Source organism: Pelodiscus sinensis, chromosome 8 (assembly GCF_052426305.1).
Source record: "Pelodiscus sinensis isolate ZL-2025 chromosome 8, ASM5242630v1, whole genome shotgun sequence".
Lineage (NCBI taxonomy): Eukaryota > Metazoa > Chordata > Testudines > Trionychidae > Pelodiscus > Pelodiscus sinensis.
Window position 1 is genome coordinate 61959211 of NC_143059.1, and position 24629 is coordinate 61983839.

General features: G+C 40.8%; 1 protein-coding gene across 4 annotated transcripts in view; it reads right to left on the bottom strand.

The window, feature by feature from the left end:
• The window catches only part of ATRNL1 (attractin like 1), a 999362-nt gene that overhangs the window by 695900 nt on the left and 278833 nt on the right, over positions 1–24629 (bottom strand). For all 4 annotated transcript variants that reach the window (XR_012905692.2, XM_075935409.2, XM_075935410.2 and 1 more), the window contains exon 19: positions 16863–17000. Coding sequence is in view for 3 of the 4 variants with exons in the window: in XM_075935409.2 (XP_075791524.2) it covers positions 16863–17000 (138 nt within the window). In the remaining variant the exon portion in view is untranslated. The remainder of the gene's footprint in view (positions 1–16862; positions 17001–24629) is intronic.

Consider the following 24629-nt stretch of genomic DNA (forward strand, 5'->3'; position numbering starts at 1 on the left):
TGTAAAAATAATCTAGTATGTTCTATATAACTATACTAAAATAGACTTTTTACATATATAAAAGGGATTTAAAGATGCCCAGTGTGGAAGAGAATTAGAGACTGCCAACAGGTCCATCTCACAGCCATGAGTGCTTAGAAGGATCTGAAGAAAGGCTGGCCCCAGTTCAGCCTTTATACCCTTGCATGGGGGGGAAGGGAATAAGGATATGCAAGGCATAGCCATCCAAGAAAAAAATCTCCTCTCATGTATGTGGGGTGCACAGACATTACAATTACTCAATTATTTCTTCCAGAACCATTTATATCAATACTAGGATTTCTGATTTTAAAAATATCTTACTTACAAACATCTAGCTTATTATCAGTGACTTCAAATCTTAGGACACAAGGGGGGAAATGACTGTCTAATATATTTGCTGAGGCCAAATGCATCTTTACTGGACTCTTTCTCTGAAAGAGGCAGTCCACCCTTGCAATGTCTGCATTTTAAAAAAAAAAATCCTCACCATTGCAGCTCAGCTGATGGGAGTGCTAGTCTGAAATGATCACAGGCACTTTATACCCTTTGCCTCACCTGACTATGCTCAGAGTGCATCTGTTGCTTAAACTGTGGTCTGCCTATGCTAGAATTCTCACCATTGCTACCATTGCTGAAGCTGCACCACTGCTAATGTAATGGCAGGAAATCTGAAGAAAAAGTTAGAACAAACATTGTCAAAATGCATGTCTTACATGTGCAAATACAGCAGAGTTTTTGCAGCAGATGGCAAAGAGTGTTTTGCTTTTGAGAATGCTTCTCTTTACTTTTTATTGCCTATGTAAATTTAGAAATATATGAATATTCCCTATACATTATTTGAAATGTGCAGCACTAAGTGAAAAAATGGCAATTTAGCAAATAGCTTCAATTATCTGAGCTATAAGTGTATTATACACTTGCAGTCTGTGTTATATATTACCTTAAAGCATGTACTATTGGCTTCTAAAATGCATTTTTAAAATTATTTAAACTACCCTGCCTAGAAAAACAAGATGATACACAGCTAGAGACGAATTATATAACACTGACAACTAAGTAGATTATTAATTAGTTTGAAAATAATCCTAACATATTTTGCCAAGATGACACATCATTGTTTTCTGCAGTAGTCTTTATTTTCCAGATTTCTCCCATGACCATTATATTTTGCAGAATTCTTCTCAGAATTCTCGCTCTTCTTACTCTGCTTGTTCTAAATTTCATTTTAAACTGTCCCCCCTACAACAAATGGCAGAAGAAAATCCAAAAGAAAATGTAGCAGAGAGCACCAACAAAGCAAGTCAATATGAGTTCCCATTTCTTCATAGTAAGAGTTCCAGAATCTTTAATTTCCAGCTACTCCTTATCAGAAATGAAAGTAATTTAAATTTCTTACTGCTACTGCTGTACTGCATGTTGGGGGGAGGGGTCTGAGGATAGGGGGATTTGGTGGATGTTGGGAGGCTCAAGGCACAGGATTAGGGACATGGGAGTTGCAGGAGTCACAGCACGGGCCAGGGGGTGTGGGAGCTCAGGGCAGAGGGCTGGGGGGGTGAAGAGCTGCAGGTTTCAGGGTGGGGGAGAGTGAGAAGAACCTCTGGGCTGGGGGATGTGCACGGGGGTTGCAGAAATGTGGGTTGGGGAATGTGAGAAGAGGCTCATAGACGAGGTTGGAGTGTGGGGGGAAGGACTCAAGAGTCAGGGTTGAAGGTTCATGAAGGGACTATGACCAGAGGCTGAAGATATGAGGAGGAGCTCAGGTCAGGAGGCTTGGGCATGTGTGCGCAGGAGCAGTGCAGGTGGGAAAGCGCACTATTGGGGGGGGGGGGCTGAAACCACCCCCAAGGCTGCTTGCTGTTCCTCTTCATCCTTGTCAGGGAGCAAGAGGAAAGCACTCAGTGTGGCTCACTCACTACTCTACCCCATCCCCTTCACAGCCAGGACGGAGAGGAATGAACATATGCAGTGTGCTTTCATCTCGCTCCCTGACAGGAAGGGGAACAGCAAGCAGCATCCACATATGAATCTCAGGGCCCAGGTTGGGGGGGGGTTCAGCCTCCCCTGCCCTTCCTAAATGGCACCCTGGGGCATCTCCAGACCAGTGGGGGAGCATGCCTCCAGCCAGGCCCTCTCAGAGAATGACAGAGGCCCAAGCCACTTGGAGTTTAGAGGCCCCATCCCGCCTCCAGACTCCCAACTCATCTAACTTCTCATCCACAGGGTTATACTAAAACCAAAAGAATATATGAAAATGTACATGAGACATTTATTAACAATTAAGTCATTATACCAATAGCGTGGATATTAAAATTTGTCATTTTTGGAATGCTTTTCTGGCTTTCATGTGTACAAACTCGTTTATAATTGAAGAAAAATCTAATTTACATGCAACATCACCGCTGATATTAAGAATTGTGAGCCCATCAAATGCTCTTGTCCCATTGTAGAGTGATGATAGTCCTTTACTTGTTTTAACACGTTGAATGTGCATTCACCTGAAGCCACTGATGCAGGGAGACTGACAAAAATACATAATGCAATTGTGATATTAGGAAATACAGTTGACGGGCCAATATCAAATATTTTTTGAAGCAGTTATTTTGGCTCGCAGTCCAATTTAAAGTTGGTGGAATGTATAAGTTTCAGGAAAATGATCTTGTCACAGAGATCTTTTGAAATTTTATTGTTGTACCTTTGTTGAAACTGTTCAGCCACTGATTATAGATCTTCATCACTTAGTTCTCTGAACCCCCAAAGAAATCCAAAAAAGGTACAAATTTGTCACAGTGACTCAAATCGACATGTAAGACCAGATTTGATGGAGTCAATAACAACAAAAACATTGACTTGATAGTGCCTTTCTGCAGCAGATTGAGATGTTAGGCTGTGATTGGTGGAAAACTCAGATGAAATGTCAATATCCTGTGCTACTGATTTGGACTCAGAAATGACTGTGTCCCATTGATCATGAATCTTTTGAATATCTTTAAGAAGTCGTTCAATGTTATCCCTCTCAACAGCTAATGCAGCATTGCGTGCTTCAATTACAAGATTAGTTTCGTGGATCACGTTTAGTAGCTTCATCCACATCAGGGGTGGGCAATAATTTTTTGCTGGGGGCCACTTCAAAAAAGTGTGAAGTGGCCTCAGGCTGGACCAGAAGGGGAGGGGCTTCAAACAGAAGAGCCAGGGTCAGGATGCTTCTGGGTTTCCCCATGCACAGACCATGATTGGTTTGAAGGTGGGGGAGCTCCTTTGCCCTCCCTCACAGTTTCCCCTGGGCACCCTTGCCTCTGGTGATGGGAAGAGACTTCCCATACTCCTCCACCCCCAGGTCAATCAGGACCTGGGGGCGGGAGAGCACACAAAGCCTCCTCCTGCCCTGCCAGGAGCACAGGGCGCTTCTAAGGGCCGTGTGCTCCTCGCAGGGTGGGGGCAGGGGAGAGGAAACTTTGCGCACTCCCCTCATTCCCAGGCCAATCAGGGCTTGGGGGTGGGAGAGCAAATGAAGACTCCTCCTGTCCTGCCCGGAGCACATGGCGCTTCTAAGTGCTGCAAGCTCCTCTCAGGGTGGGGACAGGGCGCAGGAAACTTTGCGTGCTCCCCCTACCCCCAGGCTCTGATTGGCCTGGGGACAGGGGAGCATACGAAGCCTCTTCTCCACCCTGCCAGGAGAGCACACACTTCAAAGCACTGTGTACTCCTGGCAGGTCAGAGGAAATTTTGTGCACTTCCACCTGCCCCCAGACTCTAATTGGCCTGAGGGTTGGGGAGCATCAGGACCTCCATGGGCCAGATCAACCCACTTGGTGGGCCAGATCCAGCCCAAAGAGGCCCTTTTGCCCACCCCTGATCCACATGGATGCCATTAAAATGCATTCAAATTTAAATTTAGATGTATACTTCTGAATTGACTTACTCTCACAGCATAGGCTCGCACTGAGCCTAAGAGATTTAAGCTTACTTAAAGCCTTTCTCACAGAGTACAAATGCTGTGCAACAAGTTTCACGCCATCAGTTCACACTGACTATCTTGTTGTTGACATCCCGTGAAAGGAAACAGGCAGATGCTGCTTCAGAATTTTCCACTTTCGAGGATTTTGTTCAAGGAAGACTGCTGATACTTCACTGTACTTCCCAGCACTTCATAACACAGAATCACCAATGTCGCTACAGAAGCTACTCCAGTCACGCAGATGAAAACTCAAATGTGACTGAAAAATTGGGGCAGACCCGAGGTCCCACAATGATTTGAATACATTTTATGCAGGTATATAAACCTTCTTTTGTGGTCTCTCTTACAACTGCAAGGTGTATAATAAATGGAAATGATGTGGTAAAAAAAATGTCAAAATTTGATGCCCGTCTCCTAAGGCCTGGGTCAAATGGTTCTCCTGCCCCCCTTCCTCTCCCGACAGGGCCTGCCTCCAGCCAGCCCCTTTAAGCTGCCTGCCTACTGCTTACTGCAGCACCCTACAGAACATCTTCAAGAGCTTAGCTGGGAGGGCACCACACTTCCTCCTGCAGCCGAGTGCCCCAGTCTGCCAGATCTTATCAGAGCGGTGCACTGGCATACTTTCACCTATGCTCCTTATTTAAAGACTACTGTTGAATTAGCAATTTCCCATGTCCTTGAACTGACCCTTATTTGTATTCCCAAATATGTATCTTTTAACATCGAGACCTAATATGTCAGACTCTCAAATGCCACAGATATATAAACAATACAAAGATCACGCATTTGTTCAGATTGTACTCGATACAGATCATTTATCCCATGCTCATCACCAGTGTCTCTGAACACCTTCCAGTAGTACATTAAACCATGTGGCTAAAGTTTCATGTTTTTTCTTTCATCATCTCCTCAGCAGAAGTGTATACAGTGCAGTGTTTTGGTTTGGAGTTACACGCATCTGCTCTAATCCCACTGACAGAGACCAGAAAATTCAGGATCTCTACCAAGCTTTTATAAACCTCAACTACACACCCTGAGAAATAAAAAGACAAATTGAAAGAGCCAGACCAATACCTAGAAACCATCTACTTCAAGACAGACCCAAGGAAACCAACAACAGAACACCACTTGTCATCACCTACAGCCCCCAACTTAAACCTGTCCAACACGTTATCAATAAACTACAGCCTATACTGGAACAGGATACTAAACTCCAAGAGGCTCTGGGAGACAGACCCATAATCTCCTATAGACAACCACCTAACCTCAAGATGATTCTTACCAACCACCACAGGACATACCACACTAATACCAACCCTGGTACCTTCCCTTGCAACAAACCCCATTGCCAGCTTTGTCCACATATTCACTCTGCTGATACCATTATTGGACCTAACCAAGTGAGTTATAAGATCAAGAACACATATTCTTGCTCATCCAGAAATATAATTTATGCTATCATGTGCCACAAGTGTCCGTCTGCTATGTACATTGGACAAACGTCTCAGACACTTCGCCAAAGAATCAATGCCCACAAAACAGATATTAGACAGGATCACAAAGAAAAAACAGTTTCTTGTCATTTCAACCAGAAAGGACATTGTCTGAACGACTTGATTACCTGCATCCTGCTTCAAAGGCCTTTTCAGACCACACTTGAAAGAGAATCCTCTCAACTGTCATTCATGCTTAAATTCGACACTTTACGCCTAAATTTAAACAAAGACATTAATTATCTTACCCATTACAAAGATAGCTTCCCCAATTATCGCCTCTAATATCATTACTCACAGACATTTACCTTCCCCCCCCATCCTCCTCCTGTTTTGAAATTTGATTTGTCCTTTTCATGTGTGTTCATTTTTTTTAATTGTATCCTTTGGTATATATGGTTATGACAATTTTCTTCCACTATTTGATCTGAGGAAGTGGGTCTGGCCCACTAATAAACCATCTTGTTAGTCTTTAAAGTGCTACATAGTCCTGTTTTTTGTTTCAGCATAATATTATGTTTATGTTAAAAAATGGATGGTCAAAGAAATGCACCTTAAACTTAAAGTGGAAGGCAATGAGACTCATGATAGGTCACAGTTACTATAGCAATTCAATCCCCTCTTGTGGCAGCCTTCAAGAAAGCTCTGTCTGAAATAACAATATCTATACATTCAGTGTAACAAATATGTAAATGCTGTATTAGACTGCTAAGTTCCAGATTCACCTAAACAGAACATTCTGTGATAGTCACACAATTAATAATTGTTTGTGCACTGAATGAACCTGATCTTACAGCTCTTAATCACATGAGCAAGGACTGGATTTACTATTTTGTTTGTCCTGTACTGTTTATTTCATATAAATACTGCAAAGCACTCTTGGCAAGAGAGGAAAATTTATGTTGTCCTGAAGTATATAATAATAATTTCATATTTTGATTACTAGTTAGTATCCTGGACATTTCAAAAAGGATTTAAATATCAATGCAGTTTTAAAAGAAATACATATTAAAGTTTTCAGCTATTACAAAGCCTGATACTGGCAATCAAAAATCCCAGGTCTTCATTAACTTAAAACTTGATTAAATGCCCTATCATTTACCACTGAACTTTTATATCAAAGTCAAGCTATATATTAAATACCTAAATCGGTTACTAAAACATCCAAGCTATTTGTCTCCATGGTGATATGTAATAAGAAATTGAGGAAACACAAACGTATCAGAATCATATACAAAATACAAGAGAACACCACTTCTATCCCAAGAATAATATACAATCTTATTCTTGTGCTGCACTGAAGCAAGAACTTTTGATGAGTATTAACAGACTAAATAGACGAGGCACAAAGAGCGAGAGATATGATTAAAGCAAGTGATTGGCATTGGGCATAATTACTTTCCAAGCAAAGATTCTTCATGACAATTAATTAGAAAAAATTATGATCAATGTCAGACAACTACACATCAATTCCCAACAAATGACATGCCTAGTTTTCGACATGAAAACAAGTCGGAATGGATGCCAATCATTAAATGTGCATCAAAATGGTAATCTTCTCAAAGATACAAACAAAACTGCCACAGATTCCAAATATATAATTTGTAAAATCAAATAGCACCTATAATAAGTGTTCATAGTATAGGAAAATATCAGTAGTGTTTTTTCTTGTAAACAGACCATTTGTTTGAGAGATTTAGGAACATATTACTCACGTCTACAATTCTTTCTCTGTAATCTAAATGTCAGATCCCATGAAATGTTTTAAGATGACTAGCAAGACTTCAGAATTTATTAGTTTTCAGGACATTATACACTTGAATGAAAGTCAACAATTCAAAAGAGAAAAATATCCCTAAAAATCAAATTATGTTGGTCCTTAATCCTGTATAAGCAAACTAATCTGTTGCTCCTTACATATATTTCCAGAAAATCTTCAGAAACATAATTTAAATAAAATATTTTTCATATAACAATTTATTCAGCCTACAGTAAACTAAAATCGGGTGATAAAATATATTCTTTTTAATAATGTATTGCTACTATTATGGTATCGCTACAGTTGTGTAAAACTAATTGTAAAACCACCAGAGTCCCTGAATAGGCACAGGGCAAATACTGTACAATGCCCCCTGCTTGCAGTCTCTCCTTAGCAGTAGAACTAGTATATTTCCTTTGTGCAAATTTGGGGATTCTGGCATGTCATACATGGCTCTGAAGCCACTTCCTTCCTTGCAAGGAGCCTTATGGGATACCTGCATAGATGTACGTACAGGACTGGGTCAGGTAAGGCTAACCAATCTTGGGAAAAAGTGGGAGATGGACAGAAGGGTTCCTCCTGCCTCTTTCCCTCTGAAATGCACAGGAGCTGCCTGCGGCTCTTGTATATTTCAAAGGGAGAGAGGCAATGGGTTTCTGCTGCCTCTCTGCTTTTGAAATGTACAAGAGCTGCAGGTGGTTCCCTGTATACTCCAGAGGAAGAGAGGCAGCGGAAACCCATGCCAGCAGGTTCCCCTCTGTGCCTCTTCCTTTGAAATGTACAAGTGCCGAAAGCGGCTCTTGTACATTCCAAAGGGAGAGGAGCAGCAGTGGGACCAACGCAAGGAGGACTGTTTCAATCCCCACTCGTGCTGTTTCCCTGCTGCTCTCTGCCTCCCGTGCCATCTGCAAAGACAATGCTGGGGTGGGGCGGGGGAGGAAATGGCTTTTAAGCCAGCTCTCCCCAGCACTGGCTCATGGTCCCTCCTTGCTGCTCCTCTCTATTAGAGGCAGCGGGATGGGGGGGCAGCGGCGACAGTAAGCGATTAGTCAAGTTCCTACTCAACTACTCAATAAGCATTTTGCTTATCAGATAGTTGACTAGTCACTTACATCCCTAAGCCAGACCAGAGAGGTACAACCTGTATAAGGATAATTGATCACTGGAACAGTTTATCTATAGAGGTTGTACAATCTCCATTATTGGAGGCTTTTAAAAACAGGTTACAAAACACCTATCCGGGACAGTCAAGACACACCTAAACCTGTCTCACTACTGGGGTGTGGACTAGATGACCTCTTGAGGTCCTTTCCCACCCTCTATTTCCATGATTCTGTGATTCTCAGGAAGACACTCCGCTATTCAGACAGGGTGCTGAACTCAGAATCTGCCCCAGAGTTCACACATAATACCAGCAGAATTTACTGTGGACACAAATGCTCTCACCCCTCTGGAAATAACTGATTTCTGTTATATGTCATAAATATCTTAAAGGTTCTTAAAATTGTTCAAGAGTAGACCACATACCTACACATTTGTGATCACCCAGCACAACCTCTTCTCCCACTCACAATTTCCCCTATTCATGTGGAGATTACAAGTAGTAAGGTAAGTTTTATCCTTTCTTTGAAAAGAGTCTGGATGCCCAGAGAAACAACTTGAAGAAAGAGCACCATCTCTCCAAGGATCCCTACACCTCAACCCAACCTGTTGGACTCAGGGACAAAAAACTGTTGGAAGCAGCCAGCCAGGAACTCGGCAGACAGCAGCGAAGAAAAGCATGGATCTGCACCTTGTAAGGTCAGCTACATCTCACTGTTTTCTACAGTTTTTACCCAGGACATTTTTCCTCTCTGCTGATTGGCTGTTTAATCCCCTCCCTCCCTCAGTCGCTTTACTTCATCTTCTCACCACCAGCCTTCCAGGCACCTTTCCCCTACACATACACTTCCTCTTTTTTCCTTATCTCCCACTTTAATGTCCTTTCCACCATTCTTGCCTCTCTTTTCAACAGCCTCCCAATAAAGCCCTATAAAATGCTACATTAAAATAAGAGACAAACTAAACATCACATTTCAGTCATGAGATCTGCAAACTACCAGATTGTTCATCTTTTCACCCTTTTCTGTGTTGTCTATTTAGACTGTCAGGTCTTTGGAAACCTTTATTCTAGTATTGTATAAACATAGAATAAGAAATAGCCAATCTCAGCTGAGGTCCCTAGGCACTGGCACAAAATAAATATTAATATTTTTAGTAATTGAAAGGAGCCGTAGTCATAGATCAGGACAAATGTAGTATTTTGTCTGTTTTCTCTGGGAAGAAACACAGAGGCAGGAGCAAGAGAAGTTTTGAGGAGTGGGTCAAAAGTGGGGAAAATGGAGTCTGGGATTGTTTGTGTGGAGTTCAATAAAGTGGGGATGGTGAAGGTTTTATTTCTAGGAACTGCAAGGGGAGAGAATGAATTTGTAATGGTCATAGGATTTCAGTCACAGTCACTCAACAGTGCAACAAGAGCAAAGAAAGTACACAGTAAGAGTAAGTCAGGGCAGATTTTGTGATGGAAGAGAGGGGCAAATGAGTGAAGAACCAGAAAGAGTGAACCATGTAGAAAATCAACAAGCATGTCTATGGAAGAAAAGGAAGAAAAGAAAGTAAGAAAGGGCTGAGAAAAGACATGAAGTCACTGAAGCTCATGGACTGGACCTCAAAGAAAGGCGAAGTAACAGGATGGGTGGAAGTGCTAATGAACAATGGTGAAAGATACTAGATGACAGCCTAAATGGAGAAACTCGCCAAGAGAGAGTAAGTGCTTGGTGAAGTCCAAACAAACGAATGGTCCTCTCTGTGAATAGAAAAGGGCAGCAGGTCAAATGAAGAGGCAATGACAAGGAAATATTTAAGTCATCAACACGGAAGCTGAAGTTGACAAAGATGATAGTAGAAGATTACAAGAGAAAGAGGGAGATCCAAGAGTTTAGATCAGAGAGGAAGGCTGATGGTGAGGACTTGGATGGATGGCAGATGACAATGACATGGAGGGAGAGGAAAAAAATCAGAAGAGCTTTTCAAAAGAGGGAAAGTAGTGGGATGGGGAGGAACAAGAGAGAATTCCAATACCCCATCTCTTTCTGATCCATACTAGGCAGAGTAAGAGGCAGACACACGTCTGAAGAGTGTAAGGGTAAGAGATCCAGATATCTATGAAAGGTGAAAGTTGGAGGGTTTGAGATAAAAAGAGGTCATATCTGGCAGATATTTTCAGAGATGGAGTAAGCATTCTTGACACAGTGAGAGAGAGGAGGCAGGAAAGAGAAGGGGAGGCTGTGAAGTTAGGAATGATGACAAAAAAAAAGGATAGTTCTGCTGGGGGTGGGAACTGGAGTGGGAAGTGCAGTTATTGACAGAAGAAGGGTGTAAGGCAGGTGAGGATTGAGGCAAATATCACCAGAGAACAGAAGGAAGCAAAGGAGGATGAGACATGGAATATGGATTTGTGCTGATGAAAGGATGGGAAGATATGGAGGGGGAAAAAAGAATAGGGAGAGCCAGTGGGAACTGTAGGGAGATGATAAAAAGGATTGGGAAATGGAGCAATGGTTGGAAGGTAAAAGTGGGATGGATATAAGGATATTGTTATACAGAAGGATGTTGTGATCGTTGTAGATGGACCAGGTTCCAAAAACAGTAAATCAAAATAATAAGCAATGCACCACCCTCTGTGATCACCAGTAAGTACTCTGCAGACTACCACTACAAAGTTTGGGAGCAGTTGCAATAAGGGGAAAAGGAAACCTCTCATAATATTGAAGGAAATCTAAAAGTATGTCAATGGATAGAATCATCAATAACACTTAAATATAGCTGCAGTTTTCGAGTTCTAATCTGGAAAAAACATAATATCTAACCCTGAAATCTATATAAATTCACATAACAACAATCATCTTCATTTTAAAGCATTCTGAAGCCTAAATAGCCATTTTAAAATCACGTCTACCAATAAAAAATTGGACTCTAATAGTAATACGTAACTAAGACTAAAGAAAGAAGTGGTAAAATTTATAATTTTACAGGCCTTATAAATTGATTTTAGCCATTATTACATTACACATAATTCACTGAAGGTGACGGAATGCTTATTTGGTTAGATAGCTAATGTATCCCTGAAGAATAAAAGCTACTTTAATACATCACATTGCCATAAAGGTGCTATAGACAGCAAAAAGAACATTTTGTCAACTTCAGGAAATAAGAGAACTATTAAGAATTATTTAAAGCTTCATAAAGCACCACGAAAATGTGTGACTGTCAATAAGGGTAGACATTAATCTTTCCATTCCTTTGAACACATTTTCGCTGTGCTTTAGCTTACCAGATGTGCAGTTTCATGTAGCTGGGAATGCATGTTAAATTGCTGAGTTAGAGGTGAGAGCTTTAGAGAACTAACATCCCTTGAGGGGCAAGGTTCCACTAAAAGAATCATCAATGTTACAGGAGAAAAATGTCACTTGCACCTTTCTATGCATTTTGCAGTTGCCAACCTGAGCTCCTTCCACCATCATAAAGACTGCTGAGGTTAAAACTATCCTCCTATTTCAGATATAGGGGAGGAGATGATATAGGCTTTAAAATCACTAGTGCAAGGAAGAAAACATCCCACAGGCAATATACAAATACCCTCTGAAATGAAAGATCTCTTTTTTTTCACTCCAACAGAAATCCTCCAAAGCAACAATTACAGAACTGAACAGACTCAGGACAGAGGATGACTTGTAACCGTTAGCAAATTAGACTCTTTTGATCAAGACAAGGATGAATAAGACAATAGAAGCTTGTTTCTGGCTTTTAACTGATATTTGAACCTGCATTTTTTCCATGACTACTAAATACTTTCAGTCTGGCTTTTTACAAAATCAGCCTACCAATGATGGTATAAAAAAGTCTGAAACCATATAAAAATCTGAAAACAAGATCATGTGAAATGTGCATGTGTGGAAAAGCAATAGATAAGGTATATGGGTTACCTCAAACAAATGATAACACCATCTTTATAACACACTATCATAGCAGCACATTACACAGGACAAGATCAAATCAGGTAGAGTCCTCAGGTAGGAGTAGGAGGGTTAGTGCAACTACTTTTTCCAAACTTTATTCACTGAGAATAGACATTACACCATCAAAGTTGCCTGACAAAATGCCAACAGTGGTCTTAGCACTGTAAAAGACAAAGAGAATATAGCTTCTGCCCCAAGGAGTTTACAATCTAGATAGAAGGTTTAGCTGATGTTAGATAATGGTGTAAGGATTCATTTCCCTCTACCTGGAAATGTATCCCTATTTTTAAAGACAGAATTTCAAACAGCATGGGTAACACCCTTTAACTATGCTTATGTCAGATATGCTCAGTTCACAAATTAATTTATTTTCTTTGGTTGCAAGGCTTACAAATGAAGCTTTGAAAATTAAACTAGATCCTTTCATTCTTGCAAATCATCATGGATATTAAAGGTTTTACAGTAAAGTCCTTTGTAACTCCTGTGCAACTGTCGCTGTCTTCAAATTATGATCTCACTGACATTGCTGTAGCTCAATTACTTTCAAAAGGATTGCACAGATATAACTAACTGGAAAATAATAAATGATTATGTTATTTATGCACAGGAAGTAACAGAATACAGCCTCCTATCACTCTGAACTGTTCTGACTTCTAAAGCTAGTAAACATGACTGTGTACTGTGCAAAGATAGCTCCTTCACGTCACAGGGCTCAAGTTCCTCACCCCACTCTGTTGGTGGGATCCCGGAGTAAATCAGTTTCACTTCAGAGAGTTTCCAAGCCACTTGTGTCAAGTACTTACTCTTCAGCCAATCAAACATAACACAAAAAGGGAATACCTCTCCCTGCCACTGCTCTGTGGTGCTGATTTGTTATGCTAGCCTCTGGGTGCCAGTCATCCCCTAAACAGTCCATTAGTTATTTCCTCCGAAGGGATGAGAGCAGCCTTCATCCCAGAAGCAGGAGCACTGATGGGAGGCAGGCAAAGGGCACAAAGGCCCTGGGGCCCAGTGAGTCAAAGGGGCCCAGGGCTCCCAGTCACCGCTATGGCAGCAGCAGATGGAATCCAGGCCCTTTAAATGGCCACTGAAGCCTCAGGCTGCACCCTCTAGATGGTGCTGGTGGAGGCGGAAGCATGGTCTGGGTGTTGGTGAGGCTTGGCTTCCCCAGCTCTGCCCATTCTGCCCAAAATCCCACCTCTTCTGGGAGCACAGAACCGACCTCCTCCCCCACACCTTACCTTGTCAACTTGCTTGCCCAGGAGAAGCCAAGTCTCTCATTTCTCTTCCTTCTCTCTAACCAGAAAAGGGGTTTTAAAAGGTCACACGCATCCCTTAATTGGACTCACGTAACCCTACACGACCTGAGATAACCTCTTTTCAGTTTACTGGGAAAAAATATTTACTAACCTTCTGTAACAGTTTTTTCTCTGAGATGCATTACACATGTCCATTCCACTACACTTCCCTTTCTAGTACAGTTTCAACAGCTGTTAGAAATTTCTCATTTAGTGGTAATAATTGGAGCAGCTGGAGTGCCCTCTGCTGCCATGCATCAATTGTGCCAATATAAAACACCCCAAAAACCTCAGCCCTCTCAGTTCTTTCTGGAAAACTCTTATGTGGAGAGGCAAGAGGGCAGATCATGGAATGGATACATGCCACACAACTCAAACAACAACAGTTACAGAAAGTTAGTAACCATTTTTCTTCTTTGAGTGACTGCACTTGTACATTTCACTGTAAGGGCTCATCTAGACTACAGGGAATGGTCAAAAGAAGATATGCAAATTCCGTGGGATCGGAAGTGGAGTTAAGGTGAGGCTTAGTAGTTAAGATGCGGCTTTTTCGGCAATCCCCTCCCTTTGTCGAAAAGCTGCGTAAACCTCTTTTTTTGAGGAAGTACGGCTTTTCGATGAAGGGGGAATTCGCCGAAAAAGCCGCGTCTTAACTACTTTCACTTTCGAAAGCTCCACTTTTGAGAGTGCGATCAGAAGAAGATATGCAAATTTCTGTGGAATTTGCATATCCTCTTTCAACCATTCCGCGTAGTCTAGATACGCTCTAAGGGTATGTCTACACTGCCACCCTACTTCAAACTAGGGTGGCTAATGTAGGCATTCAAACTTGCAAATGAAGCCCGGGATTTAAATATCCCAGGTTTTTATTTGCATGTTCCCGGGCACCGCCATTTTCAAATGCCCCGTAGTTCAAACTACCTGCCTGTGGCTACACGTGGCACAAACTAAGTAGTTTGAATTAAAGCTCCTAATTCGAACTACCATTACTCCTCCTGCAACAAGGAGTAACGGTAGTTCGAATTAGGAGCTTTAATTCGAACTACCTAGTCCATGCCGCGTGTAGCCGCGGGCAGATAGTTTGAACTATGGGGCATTTAAAAATGGCAGCGCCCGGAATATTTAAATCCCGGGCTTCATTTGCAAGTTCGAATGCCTACATTAGCCACCCTAGTTTGAACTATGTTGGCAGTGTAGACATACCCTAAGTGACTCCCTAAAGCAGTTAAATAGATGGAGGAATCAGAGTTCATGGACACACAGACTGAAGAACCACTGAACCAAATTTGGCATTATCTCTGGAATACTGAGTGATGGCATAATGGGAGGAGAACATGTGCACCCATCACCAGACTACTGCTTTACAAATGTCCTGCAAAGGAATCTGTGCTAGGAATTCTGCTGAGGATGCTTGCAACCTTGTGAAATGGGAAGTCAGGTTAACTGGTGGCAAAATACCTGTCTCGTAATAAGTGTGAATGCATTAAATAATCCAAGACTAAACGATGTGTGAAAAGACTGGGAGACCCTTCATTGTGTAAGCTACAGTTACAAATGATAAGTGTTCCTACAGAATAGTTTAGTTCCTTCTATGTAGAAAGCTAAAGCCTATACAACATTCAGTGAGTGAAGATGTTATTCATTCCTATTTTCCTGCAGTTTCAGGTAAAAGGCTGATAGATAGATTGCCTGATTGCTATAAAACTGAGATCAGGAGGAAACTGGTGTGAGGACATGAATACCCTTATCTTTAAAGAAGACTATGTCTGGAGAATCTTATGTAAAGGCTTGGAGGTCTCTCACCCTTCTGAATGAAGCAATGGTCACTACAAAAATTACTTTCCATGAGAGTCAGAATAAGGAGTAAGTTGTCAAAGGTTCAGAGATGTTCCCATAAGCTTCAATAAGACCAGATTCAAGTCCCAGGGAAAAAGTCTCTCTTACTTGATAGCAGTATTCCCTCTAAGATTTTCCATCCATGAGTGGAGTTAGTTTTATCTTGTGCACCAATATTGATGTCATGTGCACGTGTTTGAAGTTGTGTCACTGTGGCATCCACCAGCTACCAAGGGCGCATCTACATACCATCCTTAGCTCAAAATAAGATATGCAATTTGCACTACATAAATTGCGTAGCTTATTTCTATTTTGTTTCAAAATACCTTATTTTGTAATAACCTGCTATTTCAAAATTCCCCTTAACCCTCATGGAATGAGGATTACCGGGACATCGGAATATAAGCTGCCCATTATTTTGAAATCTATTTCAAAATAACGGACTGCTTCAATAGATGTAGAATAGCAATTTCGTCATACTTCCAGTGTCCCAAAATAGATGCGCAGTGTAGACGTACCCTAGCAAAATATATATTTAATTGTTATGGAAGAAAAATACTAAAACAAGGGATAATTAACAAGGCACATGCATGACCCTGAACTCACCCACCCATCCTGAAAACCACCCAGCTCTCAGTCTGTATGCAGAATTCCGCATTCCTCCTTTGAAATGTACAAGAGCCCCAGTAGGGACTCTTGTACATTTCAAAGGAGGAATACGGAAGTGCCTATCGATTAGTCGATGGAAATTCCATCGACTAGTCAATTAACCGCATTTTAACATTCTTAGCTCAGATGGAGGAGTCAATGCTGACTCCATGAACAAAAACTTCAGCCTGGCCTCCAGATTCCTCTTTGTGCAACGCTTAACATTCCTGCAGACCAATGTGCACCAATGTGCATTTCTCCCAAGTACTTCAGGCACCTTAAATGTTGGTTTCTGAGGGCCACAGCTGTGTTGTAGGAGGTGCAGGACTTAAAGCCCAGTGACCGAAGCATGTCTCGGCACTGGGGAATAGAAAAAAAATGTGTGCAACATGTAATTACTGAAGTTCACAAATTAGCTAAAAGTGAGCGAAACTGATTACAACTAATCAACTATGTACAGATAAAAGAAATGACCATTGAGAGAGATTGCAAAAGCAAGGAAAGCAGTTTCAGTAACTGGGTGTTAAGGACAAACGAAGTGGTGCAGTGTCAGGTTAATGCTTTCTACTGGTGCTACCAGAGCATGTCAGCAGCATTCTTACGCTCTCTGTTTATGTATATAAATGTTACACAATGTTTTTAATGTGAAGATTCTCTGAGAAAGCTAAATCTGCACTTTGAGTAACAATTTTGGCTCTCCAACACATCTTTCATACTATTGCAATATATATTTGAGTCACTGAAAGTTACTTTCACAATGGTAAAGTTGTCTTTTGATTCTGGTAGGATACTTACCTGTACATTGGCCTCCATTTGTTGGATCCCCATAATATCCGGGCATGCATGTTTCACACTGTTTTCCTGTAGTAAGGTTTTTACACTGATCACAAATATTGCCATTGATGCAGGTGCTGTGCCCATTACACTGGCAAGCTGCAATACAAAATTGAAAAAGATGTTACCTATTTGCTTCTGAGAATAAAATTATAGTGTGTAAAAATAATCAAGAGAAAAAATGAAATCATAAAAGTTCTGTCTACAAAAACACAGATGATTGCAGTTCTGAATATTTTGATGTTAATTGCTGAACATGTGTGTATAAAGATAAATTAACATAAAAGCTATTTAAAACTATTAAAAATGTTAAATACAAGCCGTAAGGTACCAATGTGATAATGTAGTCTGACCTCCTGTATAAAATTTCCCTAACATAAATCCCTAGAGCAGATCTTCAGGAAAATGTCCAATCTTGATTTCAAAACGGTCCCTAATGTAGGATTCACAACAACCCTGGAAACTGTTCCAATGATTAACTACCATCACTGATAAAAACTGACTCTATTTCCAGTCTGAATTCATCATTCTCACACACACACACACACACACACACACACACACACACACACACACACACACACACACACACCATGTAGGTAGGTAATTGCAATATAATCAAGTCGGGCCTTAAACCTTCTTTTTGACAAACTAAACAGACTGAGCTCCTTGAATTTACCACTACATAGCAGGTTTTCTAATTCTTCAGTCAATCTCACAGGTCTTCAATTTTTCAACATTCTTCTTGAATTGGAGACACCAGAACTGACACAGTATTCCAGCAGCAGTCACAATAATGACTTGGCGGCATGAGGGACAGAGAATCTTTTGTCTCACAAATACTGACTAAATCCAGTCCTCAATCATATTTGAAAAAGTGTCCTTCTCCTCTGCCATAAACGCAACCAGTCACTCATGAAGACTTCAATACAGCGAATTCAGTTGACCAACTAAGATTTAACTAAATCCCAGACATGAGTGCCATTCACTGTAAAGAGCTCTCAGACTACTGTGTTGGGGAGAAAAAACAATAAAAGAAACAGATAAATACAAGTGGCTACATGGGAGAAAGGACAAATTTTAAAAATAGATTCAGGGTCATCCTCATTTCCATGCAAGGATTTGTCCCTATCACTGACGCAGAGATCTGAGATACATGAAGACCATCTTATGTGAAACCAACCCCTGCTCCCCAGACCTGGTGAAAATGAGAAGCACTGAATGCACCAATTACCAATATCATTAAACTCCCAAAGTGTGTTCTCAAAAAACCAACCCTACACACTAACAAGCTACTAACTATCACCCAATTGCTAACCTCCCTTTTATTAAGCAAACTTACAAAAAAAGAGTGGTTATGATCATGTAACAAAAGCACTTAATGCATTCTACTAACATACCTGCGCCCTCACAATTGGGACTCAGCATACAGAGGAATAGAGAGCCCTCTACCAGAACTGATAAAGGACCTCCTTATGGCTGATGACAGAAATGAAACCTCAATGCTCATGTTACTCAGCCCATTTACAGTCTTCAGCACAATCAATCAATCCCTGAATGTCACTGACCTATGTACAAGACTCAGCAGACCAGAACCTGTATTAAAAAATATTTAAGTCCTTCAATTCATACAGATACCAAACAGTGCTGATGGGAAACTATTGCTTTATTCTTGTTATTGATTTTTGTCCTCCTTTAAGGACTATCAACAAAATCAAGCGTATCTTGACTCCTTTGAAGTATACATAAGAACTCTGCAAGAAGCTGTGTTAGGATATGGCTTTTCCTGCCACCAACATTTTGACAACACCTAGTCATACATCTCTTCAGTCAATACAGCCAGTGCTATATCATAGATGATACAGTGGCTCCAAGGGAAAGGGCTGAAAGACCTATCAATTCAGGAAGATGGAAGTGATAGGAGCATGAAGAGTAAGGGGTGCTTACCAAGACCCTAGCAACAGAAAGTATCTATCACACAATTATGATGATAGCATGTTCTAAATTATTTTCTTCTGCTTCATTGAATGGCATCAACACTGCAAGAAATGCTACTGCCACCTCTGATTTATCGATAGACCTATATTCCTCTCCAAAGAGGACATGTCAGCTGAGATCCAGACAACTTATCACCTCAAGACTGGAAAAACTTTAACATCCTCTATTTAAAGCCAGTCAAAAATATACTTGCACAAAACACAGCAGCCTCCTCACAGGAGCTGGACTAGACACAAAAAGCAAATTATAAAATTTAATTGGAAAGGACAAGCTATAGATTAAGGATGAATTCAGCTCCTGGTTTCACTACAGACCTCCTCTGTGACCTTGAACAAAAGTCTACATTTCTGTTTCTCGGTTTGTCCACCTGGACATGAGAAAAACAAAACATCTCTAGCTCCAAAGGTGTTGTAAGGATACCTCTATAAATACCTAGGATTCAGGACAGAGGTGGAGGCCATGCAGCCAGAAACATCTAACACACTCCACCGGTCCCTGTTCACTTCTGGGTAAAATTCAAAATCCTGGTTCTAATTCTTAAGGATCTTAATTTGGTTTTTTTTAAGTAATTGCCTCTTGATAGATGACACACCAAGATACAAAATAGATGGGTAAATCTTTTGTAGAATCAGAAGCACACCATTTTTAGCTACTGGGAAGCAGGCTGTGGAGTACTCTACTGAAAGACTCAAAAAGCCCCTTATCAGGATGTTTTCAAAATCCAGCATAAAATATACTAATTTTGTATCAACCTATCCCCAATGACAAGAATTGAAGGAAAAAATAAATGAAAATGGGAGAAAGAGAGAAAAGAGGGGGGAAATGTGAATGAATTAAAGCAGCATAGCTGCACTCTAGGTTGACAAGAGCAAAGTCCGATTAAAATCCATTTAAAACCTTCTGTTTTTTTAATTTGGATTCAGCATCTGGAGGCTATGGTGACTGGCATTCATAAAGATCTTAGCTAGATAAATTACATAGATTCTCACTGCAAAGTTAACAGGTTTGCAAGGTAGGAATTTAGCAATTTACTGTGCAACAAACGCCACCACTCTTGGCTGTGAAGCTATGAAACCTCTTGAGTTTACAATTGCCTCCTGCTTCAGCAGCTGTGCCTGTAAATCCTTATAAGCAAATATCTGTGCAGTTAATTTCCTCAGTATGTATGTGCTCTGAATCTATTTTTAGGTGCTCGCTAACAAGTTTTTACAATTAATCATCAGTCTCATATTTTCATAATATTTTTAAAACAGATTTTGTTCAGATTTTAAAAGGGATGTCATTCATTTATGCCTAATTACATATGCAACTTGAAATTTCAAAGTTCTGTTGTTTCTTAGGTATTTCTGCATCTCAAAATGGCTCTTCTTTCCAAAAGAGAAAAGTTGTGTATTTTAATTCTTCTGAAAAGCTATAATTACATAATTAATTTTTCCTCAAATTTTCTGAAAATATGCACCTATGGGCAGAATTTCATAACTGAATTTTCTAAGCATATGAAAACAGGAAAGCTGAATAGAATCTTATCTTACAAGCTCTATTATAGAGAATACGCTTACTGTAGTTTGTTGTGTGACTGTTCAGAGCTAATTGATCATGACTAATTAGCATTAAGAATATATTGAACGTTTTCTTTGTTTAACTCTAAGTTGGCTACAGGAAGGCTGGAAGAAGCTGGCCCTAATCACAAGACAGGACCCAAGAAGGAAGACTGGTGGGAGAAAGGAAAAACAAAGTTTGGAATGGAGAGACCAAAGAATCTGTATTTACAAAAGATGTAATATATAAAACCCCTGTCTTTGAACAAATTATTCCAAAAACTGTAATGGAAGTGAGGGAGGGTACTTGCGAAATCCAACTGTACCACTATAAGGCAAGATCTAGGACCATTCTGTCTTCCTCCTCCCCTGCTTCACAGGGTGTAACATACTTTCATAAGAAAAATGCAGCTGAATAACACTATAATGTAAACAAAGAATATTTGTATGTAGCGCCCCCTCTCCACCTGGTTACCTTCATTTAAAGCCAATCTCCTTTCAGGTTTGGATGGATAGGTCTGGATTCTTCTGTATCCCGCCACCCACTCAATTTTATTCTTTCTGATTGATGTACGTGGCGGTGCCTCCACCCCCCTTACTCCTTCCTAGCAGGGTCACCAGGGCAGCCTGGGAGGAAAATTCTAGCCCAGGATAATCCCCACGTATTTGCCAGATAGTTGGAGACTCCCAGAAAATAGCACAAACACATACACTATAATACACACAATTATATTAAACAGGAGACAATTATAACAGAACAGGGTAAAACACTATTTTTAAAGTCACCGGTGCCCAGCAACTTTGAGGTTAGTGTCCCGTTGGTATGCGTACTTTGTTGGGGCCCTTGATGACTGTTGACCACAAAATCCTTCTCTGCAGTGGTTTAGCAGTGGAGCTGACTAGGTCCAATATAGCCCAAAGGACTCACAAATGGGAGAAGGCAGTAAATCCCTCCACAGGTTTAATATGCTTCAGGTAATAAAATCCCCAAACAAATTCCCTGACTTACTGATTAAAAATTGGTGCACTCTCACACTCCAGGAATGACCTCAGGTTGAGAGATGACTCAGTCTCTGCAAAGAGCTGCTCTCTTCTCACAGGGATCCTCTTCAAGCAGGAATCAGGCTGCTTCGGTCCCAGAATTTCCCCTCACCACGAAGGGGTGCAGGGCTCAAGATGCAGACCACACAACTACACCAAAATTCGAAACTATAGCCTCCCAGCCCAGCATTCAGACCCACACAGCAGGCAGCAGCCCTCAACTTGCTGCTAGAGCCGAGCTGACCATGCGGTGACTCGTCTCACCCAGGAAGCTGGAGAGCCAACTCGGCCTGGCTGGGGAAGCCTCCCAGCAAACTCCACAACTGGGAATCAACAGTGGAGACATAAACCCAGCTGAGGGATCCTGCCTTCAGGTCCCTAAAGGCTAGTTCTCAGGAGGAACCCTGCATGCAGGCCTGGGGCTTACTAGCTCCCACACAGCCAGTCCTCCCCTTGCCCTGGCTGGCTCCAGACCCCCCTCAACAATGGTCTCTCCTTCCCCCTGGGAGGGGCATCTCACTCCCCATGGGTTGCTGGGCAGACTCTGGCCCTGGTAGGGAGGGGGAGCCAAGGCAAACTCAGAGTGCCTCTCCCTGAGCTGCCAGCAGACAAGGCCCCGGGAATCCAAGTAATCTCCTTGGGGGTTACATGTATATATGCAGATAAACAGAGTCATCAGTATAGCTGAACCGCACCTGAAAATAGATGCAGTGATCAGCATCAGTCAGAAGGGTCCTCATCGATGCTGGCACTAACAATGTCAGAAAATGTTAAAGGACTCCTGGGTGCCAAACAAGGTTTTATAGCCAAAATGTGTGCTCACTACAACTGCCACCTGCCATATCTCCAGGAGATCACAAAAGTAACACTGCAGCACCATTTTCATTAAATCTTATCTTGTCATCAACACAGCATTTATGACTGATAAGAATTACACTGAGGTCTTGACTGTAGACATCGGTGACATTTTCATCATATCTGTCTACAAATCACTGTACAAAACATTCAAGTTCACGAGTCCACATAATTCATACATGACCAATTACAGGTGATCACTGACAAATTTAAAAGTCAAGCATCAAATTTGGCAATTGTGTAACTGACTAAAATGGTAAAGTAGGTGAATTGTGGACAGATACACATCACAAGAATAATCTGAAATTACAAACTTGTAACAGTAGCTGATGGAAATGGTGCTACAATCCTGATCAGGAATTTGGCAACAACAACATAGCAGGTTCATATAAAAAAGTTTAGATCTGATTCCATATTCTCAAAACTGTCCCCTTGCCACAGAGATCAACACAATCATAACACCAAACTCAGTGCCACTTTGGCACTATTTTAATCCGAAGAATGTGGAAATAGCTTTAATGCCATTGGAAGGATGACCAAACCAATAGCACAAAATTATGACCAGTTCATCACAGTGGTGTAACTGTCTCAAAGAAGCACTTTCCATGAGGCTGCAGAACAAAGTACATGCCAAGACAAATGTCTGAGCTATAAAACTGGCACACAAAATATAAGCAAAAGTTTAAACCAGACACATTTTCTGAGGATGCCATTACAGCCAGTAAAGAATTGGTCTCTTCAATAACAAAGGAAAAACTAAAGTCTTACTGAGAGCATGGACATTACCCACAGCAACAAGGAAACACAGCTAGCTAGCTAGACAGATAGATAATCACTTCTTTATAGTTTTACTTACATGTTTATTATAATAGCTTACAGTAAAAGTTATATCCGTTTGGCTATAACATAAGAGACTTACAGGCCACATCCTGTATGTTGAGCTAAGACAAAGCTAGCATACACATGCCTGGCACCTTTTACCCAGATAGCAAAGTCAATGTGCATATATTCAGGATCCTTCATCTAGAAAAAGCAACCTTCAATGGCAAAGAGGTTTCCTAGAATACCCTCAAACTTAGCAGGTACATCATTACTCAGAATAACTGGTTAAGATCAGACTAAATAACTGAGTGAAACAGACAGCAAATGTGATACATAACCACAAAAGGCTCATGGTAACTAATTCACGTATTTTATAATAAATTGAGATCAATGATATACTGACCTACAGGAAAAAGACATTTCACCATTAGTAGGGTGAGGAAATACAAATAAGGAGAAAGGGAAACATCGTTCATTGCAAAATTGACTCGTGTTGCAAAACTTTCTTGGTTGAATATCCTATCAATAAAAACTTTGACTGAGCAATGTCTGCAGAATCGGTTTTAAAAACATTAAGTTCATATCTTATAGCCCAGAAAGAGGATCCAAAATACTTTTATCTAGGAAGTGCAATGGATACAGTTATTTATTAAAAAAAAACAAATCCTGGGCTAGTAATACAAACTTATAATTCTAATTTGGTTAAGCAAGCTGTGTATTCATAACAAACTGATCAATAATAATATGGATTTAGGTGAATGTATATGTCTACAGTTAATATTGATGTACCCATATTTTAATCCACACATCGAATTAAATCACTGAGGCTTATCTTAAATATAATGACACTCTCTGGAAATGACTGGAAATATAAAAAGGTTAATAATTTCAATTACAGTTCCTGATTGTCTTGGGGCATTCAGTTTTAGCTTTTAAATTGTCCATGTGACAGTTTTCACTTGGTGTTAAACTTAACATTCTTACTTTAATTCCATCAGCAATTCCATTAATCTCTCTGTTCTATACTTTTGAACAGAAAGGATGCTAAAATATACAATACTCCGGGGTGGGCAATAAGCAGCTCACTGGCTGGATGGAATTTGCCAGTTAGACAATGGGACCAGGACACTGCTTCCCGCAGCTCCCATTATCCAGGAATGGTAATCCATAGCCAACAGAAGCTGCAAGCAGTTATATCTGCAGACAGGTAGGTAAAGAAAGTGCCAATGGCCCACCAGCTGCTTACTGCCCACCCCTAAAATATTCTGACTCTCAGATCTTTGAGAATTCTATTCTCTAAGATCTTTGAAAGGAAAACTGAAAACGAATCAATGACCTCTCTGATGCATATCTACATGTCGCTATAATCACAGATAATTTCAGAATTCCAGGTTTACTGATGGTGAGCAGCAACTGAAAAGTTACAGTTTTAGCAATAATACAGCCTTTGTTTTGAGAGCTCACATTTTTCATG